Source organism: Bufo gargarizans, chromosome 5 (genome assembly GCF_014858855.1).
Source record: "Bufo gargarizans isolate SCDJY-AF-19 chromosome 5, ASM1485885v1, whole genome shotgun sequence".
Classification (NCBI taxonomy): Eukaryota; Metazoa; Chordata; class Amphibia; order Anura; family Bufonidae; genus Bufo; species Bufo gargarizans.
In genome coordinates, this window is record NC_058084.1 from 151,098,035 (window position 1) to 151,110,357 (window position 12,323).

Sequence of the window (12,323 nt, forward strand, 5' to 3'; positions counted from 1 at the left end):
TAATTGTGTTTTATTTAATTGTGATTTTTTGTAATAAAGAATTAATCAGTATTAGCGGTCTGGCATTTTCTATGTAGGTTATGTGGACCGAAGGAGCTGGAACTAAGCAGCAGGGAGCAGGTAAGCATGCTTCCTTTCACAGTTTAGGCGAGGGAGAGGAGCTGGAGAACCCCTTTAAAGGAGTTGTCCGAGGAGTTAAACATCTGCCACATGTCCCCAAATGGTGTAAAAGTATACCATGACTTTTTATTTTACACCATTCAGGGGCAGGTACTCAAAACTTCTTTAACCCCTTAACGCCCAGCGCCATACATGTAATGCGCCCGCCCGATCCGCGGCATGGGTCCGGAAGTCACTGATAGCCGGACCCCTACTGTATGCGCCGGCATCTGTGAAATGACCGATGACGGCGCATTAACCCCTGCACGGCCGCGGTCAGAGCTGACCACGGCACGTGCGATGTCCGTGCAGGGAGGAAGCAGCCATCGGGTTGCTGCTGTGACGGGGACCCGATGGCAGCCCGATGCCTTCCTTAGGCATTGTGACTGCCTTCCGGGAGAGCCTGTGAGATACAACTCACTGGATCTCACAGGCAAGCAGGCTGTAAGTGTATCATAAAAATATCACATTACCTAACCCCTCAGGTGAACACAGTAAAAAAAAAAAAAATTAAAAACTGTGCTAAAAAAACTAAACTTTTTTTGTCACCTTACATCACAAAAAGTGTAATAGCAAGCAATCAAAAAGTCATATGCACCCCAAAGAGACCCTGCCTAAGACAATCACCCAAAAAGTAAAAATAAAATAAAAATAGGGCTCTCAGAATTTGGAGACATTGAAACATGATTTTTTTTTTTTTATAAAAAATGCTGTTGTGTAAAACATAAATAAACAAAAAGTATATATATTAGGCATCGACGCGTCCGTGCATTAGGGGGTCTTCAAATGTGACATGGCAGCTTAAAATTATGCCAGTGAAATCTACCTTCCAAAAACCATATGGCGTTCCTTTCCTTCTCCACATTGCCGTGTTCCCGTACAGCAGTTTACGACCACATATGGGGTGTTTCTGTAAACTACAGAATTAGGGCAATAAATAATAAGTTTTGTTTGGCTGTTAACCCTTGCCTTGTTAGTGGGGAAAAAAAAAAAGATTAAAATGGAAAATCTGCCCAAAAAGTGAAATTCTGAAATTTCATCTCCATTTTCCATTAATTCTTGTGGAACACCTAAAAGGTTAACAAAGTTTGTAAAATCAGTTTTGAATAACTTGAGGGGTGTAGTTTCTAAAATGGGGTCATTTTTGGGTGGTTTCTATTATGTAAGCCTCACAAAGAGACTTCAGACCTGAACTGGTCCTCAAAAAGTGGGTTTTAGAAATTTTCAGAAAAATTTCAAAACTTGCCTCTAAACTCCTAAGGTCCCCAAAAAAGAAAACAAACAATCTCAGAATGGCCTGTATAAGTAATAGTGTTTTAACGTTATCACCACATAAAGTGACATGTCAGATTTGCTAAAAATGGCCTGGGCAGAAAGGTGAAAAATGGCTTGTTCCTGAAAGGGTTAAGCTAAACATACACAGGGATGTTCTATCATTCTGTAGAACGGGCTTGAACCCCAAAACAAGTTATTACTTGACTCTATACTCCCATGAAGTTTCCCTATACCCCTGTTGGGCACAGCTCATGTATTTTCATGGTTATACTGCATACAACACATTTTTCTCCACTTCCAATCTGTCATTTCATTGTGCCATCAGTGGACTCCAGTCCTTTTCATGGGCAGAGCGGTGTAGTCCGCTATGCTAGCCTTACTGTATTAACTCCTCCAGAGAATTTTAAGAGCCTGAAATCCTATCCCACCCTGTCTGATAATTGCATGGCACGTTTAGCCACACGGACCAGAAAATGATCGGCAAATCTTAGACAAAATGTTTAAATGTTTAAGTGTTGGGAACATACGAATGCTCATTCCTAATATTTATCATGTGAAAAGGTGCTGCTGATAAAATAAAAAAAAGACTGATCATTGGGTGATCACAAGTGGTATCTAAAATCTTGGTTGTGACGTCAGCCATTGTCACCCTAGTGACGTTCAGTAGGAGCTGTTACAGTCCATTTACAGGACCAAACCTGAAAACCAGCAAGTAAAAGCCATGGAATATCATCTGCCCCAGTGGAACAGATTTAAAAATGATTCGTTTTAGCTTGGAGTGTTCCTTTAATTATTTCCATTTTAGGGAGAAAATGCAGGCAAATGGCAACAGTGTGCACATAGGATATACCAACCTGTCCTGCTGAGCTTACCATTAAAGACTTTGTTCCCTCAATGACGGCCATGTAAGAGAACCTTAGTTGACCTGGGGTCTGTATTAGGCCCATTCTGTAGCGCCTCATGTCCAGCAACACCTTTTTAATATCCACCGTAGAAGGGTCCCTTCGTTTCTCAATCTAACGGGAAAGATTAAAATAGTGAAGAGAAGCCCAACGTACATAATCGTTTCTGCAGGACAGCAGTTCATCAGTAGCCTCCTCTATACTAAACATCAATGTTTCTAAGCGATATTGCTCTATGACCGTAAAGTAGATTCGGACTTATTCAATCAGTACATATAGAGTAATATTACCACACACTTAAAGAGACCATGTACACCTTTAGGGGCAATTTTTTTATGATTACATGATTTTACTCATTTTGGGCAAAAAAAATATAATCATTTTTTCAAATGGTCTACATTAAAAATATTCAGCCGTTCTGTCACAAAGGGTTAACCGTTTGTCTAGCTGTCTGAACTGTACTTTCACTTTGGGTCATCTAATAAACCTCATCTCTAAATTACTAAAGAATCTCAAGGCTCTACAGAGAAAGGGGCTCAAGATTTGAAAACATTTTTAGCTCAAAAAGAGTACAATGCAACAAAACAAAAAAAAAAATGCCTCCAAAAAGGTGTACATAACCTTTAAAAGTTTGGTCGGTACTAATGACAGGTTCCATTCAAAGAAAAATCGGTCACCACATTATGGTGCCATGTTTAATGAACAGGTCTGCTGTAATATTATGCCACATGGCCACTTACCAGCACAATAATTTTTTTGTGCCTTTTGAGCTAAACATATAGCAGATCCATCCACATTATATGAGGGCTTTAAAATGGAATCTGTCAGCAGTTTTGACCTAGGGGGGTTAAGCACACGACTGTTTTTTGTTCACATCCGGATGCAGACCTATTCACTTCAAAATAGAACGTCCTATCCTTGTGTGCGTTTTGCGGACATGGATAGGGCATTTGTGAAGGAGAGAAATAAAATGGCTGCAGGCTCTCGGTTGGTATCCGTGTTTTGCAGATTAGCAATTTATGGACTGTAATAACGGCTATAGCCGTATGCATGAGTCTTTAAACTGTAGACACCATTAAGCAGGGAGAGCAGTACAAACATACCTCTTGTGGTGCTTTTTTCATCAGCAGTAGTGTGAATATCAAGTTTTATTCTGCCAGATTCTGCTCTTGTAAGGTCAAGGAGGCAGAGCTTCATCACAAAGTGCTCTCTGCACTACCCATCTGTTTTTCTAAGAGCGACAGCTGTAGCATTCAACTAACAGACCACTACAGCTGTAACTCACTGTAGAAAGAAAATGCCAATTCACAGTGAAGCTCTTAAGGGGCACTTAAGAGAGCAGAATCTGTAAGAATATAACTTCATATTCACACTACTCCTGATGAGAAAAACCATCTACCTACTGCTGTCAGCAGTCTAGCATATTCAAAACTGCGGACAGCCTCCCTTGAAACACAAACCCACAAGTTACGGTAAGTTATTCTTATTAGTGTAGTTTAGTCATTATATATAAAAAAAAAAAAAAATACCTTCTGTTGTTGTCCGTCTTAAGCCTCATTCACACGTCAGTGTTCGATCAGTGATTTCCATCAGTGATTGTGAGCCAAAACCAGGTGTGGCTCTAAACACAGGACGGGTGAAGATCTTTCCCTTACACCTTATGTCTGTGGAGGCTCCAATCCTGGTTTTGGCTCACAATCACTGATGGGAAAACACTGACGTGTGAATGAGGCTTTAAGGCTACTTTCACACTAGCGTTCGGAGCTCCGCTTGTGAGTTCCGTTTGAAGGCTCTTACAAGCGGCCCCGAACGCATCCGTCCAGCCCTAATGCATTCTGAGTGGATGCGGATCCGCTCAGAATGCATCGGTCTGGCACAGTTTGTCCTCCGCTCCGCTCAGCAAGCGGACACCCGAACACTGCTTGCAGCGTTTTAGTGTCCGCCTGGCCGTGCGGAGGCAAGCGGATCCGTCCAGACTTACAATGTAAGTCAATGGGGACGGATCCGTTTGAAGTTGACACTATATGGCTCAATTTTCAAAGGGATCCGTCCCCCATTGACTTTCAATGTAAAGTCTGGACAGATCTGTCTGAGTAACTTTCACACTTAGAATTTTTTCTAAACTATAATGCAGACGGATCCGTTCTGAACGGATCCCATCGTCTTCATTATAGGAGCGGATCTCTCTGTGCAGACCCCAGACGGATCTGCTCTGAACGCAAGTGTGAAAGTAGCCTAAAGGGGGTTTCTCATGAGACATTGGACAACATCAGATAGCTGTGTGGTCACCCTCCATTCATTTTGCATGCTCGCTTGGCTATTTGCAGGACTCCTATAGAAATGCATGGAGAGCACGCAGCACATACACGGTGCGCTCTCCTTCACTATCAGGGGACCGTTTTATGCTACTTTCACACTGTCGTTTTGGTTTCAGTTTGCGAGATCCGTTCAGGATCAGTTTAGCCCCAATGCATTCTGAATAGATAAGGATCCGCTCAGATTGCATCAGTTTGGTTCCGTCCCGCCTCAATTCTGCTTTGGAGACGGACACAAACGCTGCTTGCAGCTGAGCCAAAAGGATCCGTCCTGACACACAATTTAAGTCAATGGGGGCGGATCCGTTTTCACTGGCAATAGAAAATGGATATGTCCCCTATTGACTTTTAATAGTGTTCAAGGCGGATCCGTTTTGGCTATGTTAAAGATAATACAACCGGATTCGTTCTGAACAGATGCATGCGGTTGTATTATCTGAACTGATGCGTTTGCGCAGATCCATGATCCATGTGAAAGTAGCCTAAGAGATAGGTGTAGGTGTCAGAGATGGGACACACATCTATGTGACATTGGTGGAATATCCAAGAGATAGTCATTCTGGAGCAGTCTTCATATCTCATCACAATTGTGTCAGCTGCCGAACGCTTTCTTACATAGGCTGTCCTCCCAAGATTAGATATATCTCACAAGAACAGCAGGTCTTCTTCCTTGCTGTGAAATGGTCTGCATCAACTGGACAGCATCACAGCAAGGGAGAAGACTAGACCCACTGAGGAGCGCAGATGTCTCCTCCTCCCTGTCACTTTACTATGCATTTACATATTAGGCGCCATAACAGCGGAATGAGTGGGAATCTGGGAGAAAAAAATAAAAGTTGGCTGGAATCTGTTTTAGACGGACAACAAAAGAAGGTATAAGGCTACTTATACACAATCTCCGTTTGTGAGATCCGTCATGGCTCTCACACGCGGTCTAAAACGGATCAGTTTTGCCCTAATGCATTCCGAATGGAAAAGGATCCGCTCAGAATGCATAAGTTTGCCTCCGTTCCGTTTTGGTGTCCGTCTGACGAAACTGAGCCAAACGGATCCATTCTGGCACACAGTCAATGGGGACGGATCCGTTTTCTATGACACAATCTGGCACAATAGAAAACAGATCCGTGCCCCATTGACTTTCAATGGTGTTCAAGACGGATCTGTCTTGGCTATGTTAAAGTTAACACAAACGGATCAGTTCTGAACGGATGCAAACGGTTGTATTATCGGAACGGATCAGTCTGTGCAGATCCATGACGGATCCGCACAAAGCCAGAGTGTGAAAGTAGCCTTAGTTGTAAATGATGACAGGTCCACTTTAAGCACGGTTATGCACATTTGGTCATGGCAATATGATATATCATGTCCCAATTCTCTCAAGTCAAGTGAACATATAAAAAGTCAAAAAAAATAATTAAAAATCCTACCAAAACAAGACAGGTGTCCACCAAGGAGAAGGTCCCTGAGCGCCCTATGCCCGCACTGCAATGTACAACACAAGGCCCATATTCAGGACCAAGGGAACCAGAATTGCGGACTTCAAATAAAAAGTCAAGGAACGAGCGCGGGGATTCCGGAACTCCAAAATCTGGCCATGTGGTATAATGGAAATGGAAAATTTCTCTGGTTTCTTTAGTCTAAAGCAAAAAGCATATAAAAGGATGATTAACAGTATAACATTCCAAGGCTACTATGACAAACTGCATGAAGTGTCCCGGTTAGGACTGTATTTTACATGATCTCACACTTACATTGATGTTTTGTAGCTGCAATAACCGGACTGTGTAATTGGGCTTGACATCTTCAGACATTAGTTTGACACATAGCCCCGTTTCCTTAAAGAGAAGGACCTCTGCCTCTGGAGCAGGCCAATACTGTGCACATTTCACCTGCACCAACAGAAAGAAAATGTCATTGTCACTTGAAGCCTCTACCGTGTCACTACATCTTCTAGCAGTCAATGATGGGCTGTATTTCAGAGCCTGTGTACAGCCACAAGCTGTGTGCTGGAGCGCAAGAGGCGGTAAACAGGATTGTACTAGACAGTTATAAGCGCCACTGCCGGTTCCAACATTTGTGGACTAGAAGAGTCCTAAAGGGTGAGCTAATGCTTCAGCGATCCACCAAGGACCAGTCATTAGTCCACCAGTAGATCTTAGTCAACTAGTTTACTACCTAGAACAGGGTTTAGTAACCTTCAGGACTTTAACCGTCATGAAACCAAACCTCCCAACCATCCGGGATCCAGAGGCACAGTAACAGATTCCGGCAGCCTTCCCATGGTTATGGGATGGCTAAGGTAGATCCCGATTTCCAATGTATCTCCATTCTGAGGACACAGATACAGTTGAATGCAGTGGTGAAGCGGGGAACCATCAGATCCATGTTCCACCATTCACTGACCTGTAGTCTCCCCGGCAGTAGGTGTGATGCAGTGACATCATCGTGCCTGATAAGATGTGGAGCAGAGCGCACAGGTAGAGGATCATTCTCCGGCTGGGAATCAGCCTTCGCTCTCCTACTCAGCAGATGTGATGAGGTCACTGCATCTCACAAAGGTTGCAATAACGCCTGCACAAGTGTCATATATGCCTGTACAGGCGCTTTTCTGCTTTGTCTTGCGTATTAATACACGAGGCTTTCTCTGCGATACTGCTGTTGCCTGAAACTTCCAATAACAAAGCTCCAGAATCACACTCATATGGAAAACTAAGCCGGCACCAGGGAGGCCTTCACCAGCATCATGGATAAGACGGGCAAAAAGATGGGCAAGGGGCAGGGGCAAGGCCCTGAAGAGTGCCAATTCCCCATCAATGTCTGGGGACAAACTGATATAATGAGGAGCTGTCAGAACTGGAGGCGGCAGTAGTTAGTAATAGATTCATGTGACCACCTCTGGTTGTATGGGTCTGGGATGTACAGTTACTCAAGTACCAATTCCCTATGGCTCCTGAAGGAAGTGTATCCGGAACGTGTGTTATGTGGTTTACCTGTGTGTGGTGCAGAGTTATGCTATGCTGCTGTTGTCCCTCATTGGGCTTTTCAAAAATTGGGAGGTATGGTGAAACTACAACTCCCACCATATTTCATTCACTTCTATGGGAGTTCAGAGAAAATCCAACAAAGTGCATGCTGGGAGTTGTAGATTCACAACTGCTGGAGTGCCAGAGGTTGCTGGTCCCTGACCTGGGATATTGATTGGTGGTGCACAAGCTGTGTCATATTATATATACACACAGTCGAGTCACATTATTCCGACCACCAGCTAATGTCCAAAGTAACCACCGTGTGCAGCACAGGCAGTCCCTAGACAGGCCGGGAGTGAGTCAATAAGGTCCTGGAAGGTTGTCACAGGTATCTGGAGCCATGCTGACTGCTGTATATTCCACAGCTGCTGGGGGATCCATAGGACCAACAGGATGATCGAGGTGGTCCCTCAGATGCGGAACTGGGTTAAAGTCTGGGGAATTAGAGGGTCAGGGTAGTAATTGGAAGTCTTGGTCATGCTTTTCCAACCAATGTCAGACATTTCTAGTGTGAGACATGTCGCATTGTCTTGTTGGATGATCCCATCGACCCCAGGTATGAGAATCAGCAGGCATGGGGGTGTATGTGATCTGCAAGGATGGATTCATATTCAAATCAGTTGAGTGCGCCTTTCACATGGATGAGTCCAGAGAATGTCACAAAAACATCCCTAGACCACGAATGCTCAACCTGCGGCACTCCAGCTGTTGCAAAACTACAACTACAGCTTTTAGGGCATGCTGGAACTTGTAGTTTTGCAACAGCTGGAGGGCCGCTGGTTGAGCATCCCTGCCCTCGACCATAGGGCTGCCACCACCAACTTGTGTTCTTGCAGCAATGGTTGCAGGGTGTTTGTTCTCTGATGTTTCTCACCAACATCAATGCATTCAATAAAGAAGAAAATGTGACTCATCGGAGAAGGCAACCCTTTGCCAATCAGCGGAGGCCCAATTCAGATACTGCAGTGAAAATTGTAGCCTTTTCTGCCAAAGCAGTGACGGTTTGCTCCAGAGCCCCTTACGTGGTACGGTTTGCTGAACTGGTTTAGACACATGTCTGGTAGCCCCCTGGTTAAATTTGGTGGGGAGCTGCTTCACTGTAGCACGTTGGTCTGCTCTTGCTCACCTTTAAAGCAGACATTCACCTCTCACATCAGTGGCATGTGGTGCCTTGCAATTTCCATGCCACTTATTCACAATGGTGCCTTTTGTCCACTCACGATACACTTTCACCACAGCAGCACACAAACAGTTCACAAACTGCGCAGTTTCAGAAATCCTACCACCCTTGGCCCAAAAGCCAATAATCAACCCTTTTTGCAACCGATTACCCCTTTACCCATGACAGTAACAAGGGATATGTGTGCAGACAGTCTATCTCACACCGTATATACCCACCTAGCCAGCTCATCACACTTCCTTCATGGGCTATGCACTGCCAACGTCATAAGTATGAAGTGGTCATAAAAATGTGACTAAAGTGTGTATACAATATAAAAAAATATAAAAAAATAATAATAATATATATATAAAACATGGGCAGCACTCCAGCGGATAAAAATGAAAAAATAACTTTATTTACCCATAAGGCAGATGTGAAGTTTCGGCTCTACACAGGCTTGAGGAAGGCTCCTGTGTAGAGCCGAAACATCGCATCTGCCTTATGGGTAAATAAAGTTATTTTTTCATTTTTATCCGCTGGAGTCCTGCCCGTTTTTTACATTCAACTGGATTGGCTTATATCCATATTGGGCTTTTGCACCCTTCATCCATTTTTCCACATGTGACGGTGCTTCTCTCTCTCTCTATACACACATATGTACACACATATGTACATACATACATACATACATACATACATACATATATATATATATATTAGGGCTGCAACGATTAATCGATGTAATCGATGATATTCGATAACTGGATTCGTTGTCGACGAATCCAGTTATCGAATAATCGCCGATTCGTTGCTATTCGGGCGGGCGGGTGGTCGCTGCATCTTTATTTTACCTTACAATGACGCTCCCGCTCCTGTAACAGCCAGGCAGAGCGGACGGCGGCGTAACGTCACTCACTCACGTGACACGCCTGCTCCGCCTCCTTCATTCATGAAGTGGGCGGAGCAGGCGCGTCACGTGATTGAGTGCCGTTACGCCGCCGTCCGCTCTGCCTGGCTGTTACAGGAGCGGGAGCGTCATTGTAAAAAGGTAAAATAAAGATGCAAGCATCGGGGCCGGGGCTGTTAGGGGGAAGGGGGATCTGTCTATGGCACTGCTATGGGAAGGGGGGTCTGTGTATAGCACTGCTATGGGGAGGGGGGTCTGTGTATAGCACTGCTAATGGGGAGGTCTGTGTATGGCACTGCTATGGGAAGGGGGGTCTGTGCACTGTTATGAGGAAAGGGATCTGTGCACTGTTATGCCCATAACAGTGCACATATCCCCCTCTCCATAACTACGCCGTCCACAGATCCCCCTCTCCATAACTACGCCGTCCACAGATCCCCCATAATAGTGTCGTCCACAGATCCCCCATAATAGTGTCGTCCACAGATCCCCCATAATAGTGTCGTCCACAGATCCCCCATAATAGTGTCGTCCACAGATCCCCCATAATAGTGTCGTCCACAGATCCCCCATAATAGTGTCGTCCACAGATCCCCCATTAGTGTCGTCCACAGATCCCCCATAATAGTGTCGTCCACAGATCCCCCATAATAGTGTCGTCCACAGATCCCCCATAATAGTGTCGTCCACAGATCCCCCATAATAGTGTCGTCCACAATTTGTTTTAATATGGCCTTTGAACATAATTTTTCAAGTAAGACCATATAAACCTCTGTTTTGTAATTTTGTCGTTTTTCCCGATTAATCGATTAATCGTAGAAATGAATCGGCAACTAATCGATTATTCAAATAATCGTTAGCTGCAGCCCTAATATATATATATATATATATATATATATATATATATATATATATATATATATATATATATATATATATATATATATATATATATACACACACACACACACACACACACACAATTACGGTCAGCATTTAAAGAATTGTATTGTTAATATACATTAGCAACACAAGGGTATGTGCCCTTCAGGACGTTCCTACTTAAACAACATGCATACGTGGTACTATACGGATGAATTATACTCAAAAGGATACATTTTCAAAATAACACAAAAGCAATACAAAGCAGACCAGGGTGAAAGATATCAGGGCAGTGACACAATCTAAAGCCAGGAAACTGAGACACGGCAGATGGAGATGTGAAACCGATTGCATCTGGTAGAACACATGACTTCATTTCTGAGAAGAGCACATTGAGCTGCGCACTCACCGCATCCTTTTCAATGATTCGGTTCAGCATGACAATTGCTTTGCTTTTCTGCTGCCAGACCATTAACCAGAAATGACAGCAGGTATTGGGAAGAGGGCCCTATGGAAGGAAAAAGGACAAAGGCTTACAAAGCAGGTCGGCTGATCACACAGCTCCTCACAATCAGAGGGAAGTAGTCAACATAAAAAAAGGCATTACAGGACAAAAGAACGTTTGCCAACAATGAAACTCAAGGGGAGTGGACTCCATCACTGACATAAGCTTCCCCTTAGATGTAAAGGTAATGAAAGTGAATGAGCCTCCTGGGCTATAGTCATAATTGTACAATGTTTATGAGATATGACAAGCTTCCCAGAAAAGATGCGTTTTCTGAGACACTGAGAACGTCAGAACCTAATCAGAGGCTGCACACAAAATATGAGTTCAGCACATGAGAAGTCCTAGACATGACGAGGGAGGATGTCCGCCATAGAAGACCTCTCCAACTGGAGACCTAGAATAGCTGGACAGATACTAGAAAAGACATGCACGTGAATTGTCTGGAGATACATTTTAGAAGGGATAGATACCCAATATAATCACAGAGCGCTAAAGTGCTCATATAGCCACGAGACAAATCTTAACCTGGCGTCCATAATACGAAGCAGAGTTACTACATTTACTATCACTTTAAGCAACTGAAAATGCGCACTATTACAATGGTGACCAGAACTAAAAACCTAACTCATGCCGCCCAACATGTTTCGCCAGCTAATCTGGCTTCATCAGGGGTAACGGGCAGAGAGGAATGAGGCTGCCAAACACAATCTTTTAAAGTCGTAAACGATAAGTAAAGAAAGACGGACGGCACTCGCCACTGCTGTAGCGGACTACTTTTTTCTTCATACAAAGACAGGTACAAACAATATGGCTGGGGCGGACATATATTGACACAAAAAGCCAAGCGGCAACGGCCGTTTCTCGCTTCCGCGGGCCAGTGTCCCGAGGAAGCGCGGTACAGAATGACACATGACACCGACATCTTAAAGAAGGTAAGTGTGTATTATATATATATATATATATATATATATATATATATATATATATATATATATATATATACACACACACACACACACACACACACACAATTCCCCAGCAACGTTTCGGCCTACTCAATGAGGCCTTTGTCAAGATAGAGATATAGAGATAGAGAGATATATATATACACACATATATATACACACATACATATATATATATATGTATTTGTGCAAAGGGACAGATCACTACTCGCTGTTGCAGAG

The 12,323-nt window shown here is 43.6% G+C and overlaps 1 protein-coding gene across 1 annotated transcript in view; it reads right to left on the minus strand.

The window, feature by feature from the left end:
- Positions 1–12,323, minus strand: part of PTPN2 (protein tyrosine phosphatase non-receptor type 2) — a 93,696-nt gene that overhangs the window by 17,560 nt on the left and 63,813 nt on the right. The window contains exons 4-7 of the mRNA XM_044295722.1: positions 11,038–11,136; positions 6,403–6,540; positions 6,079–6,288; positions 2,307–2,450 (exon numbers count right to left, since the gene is read on the minus strand). Coding sequence (XP_044151657.1) covers positions 2,307–2,450; positions 6,079–6,288; positions 6,403–6,540; positions 11,038–11,136 — 591 coding nt within the window. The remainder of the gene's footprint in view (positions 1–2,306; positions 2,451–6,078; positions 6,289–6,402; positions 6,541–11,037; positions 11,137–12,323) is intronic.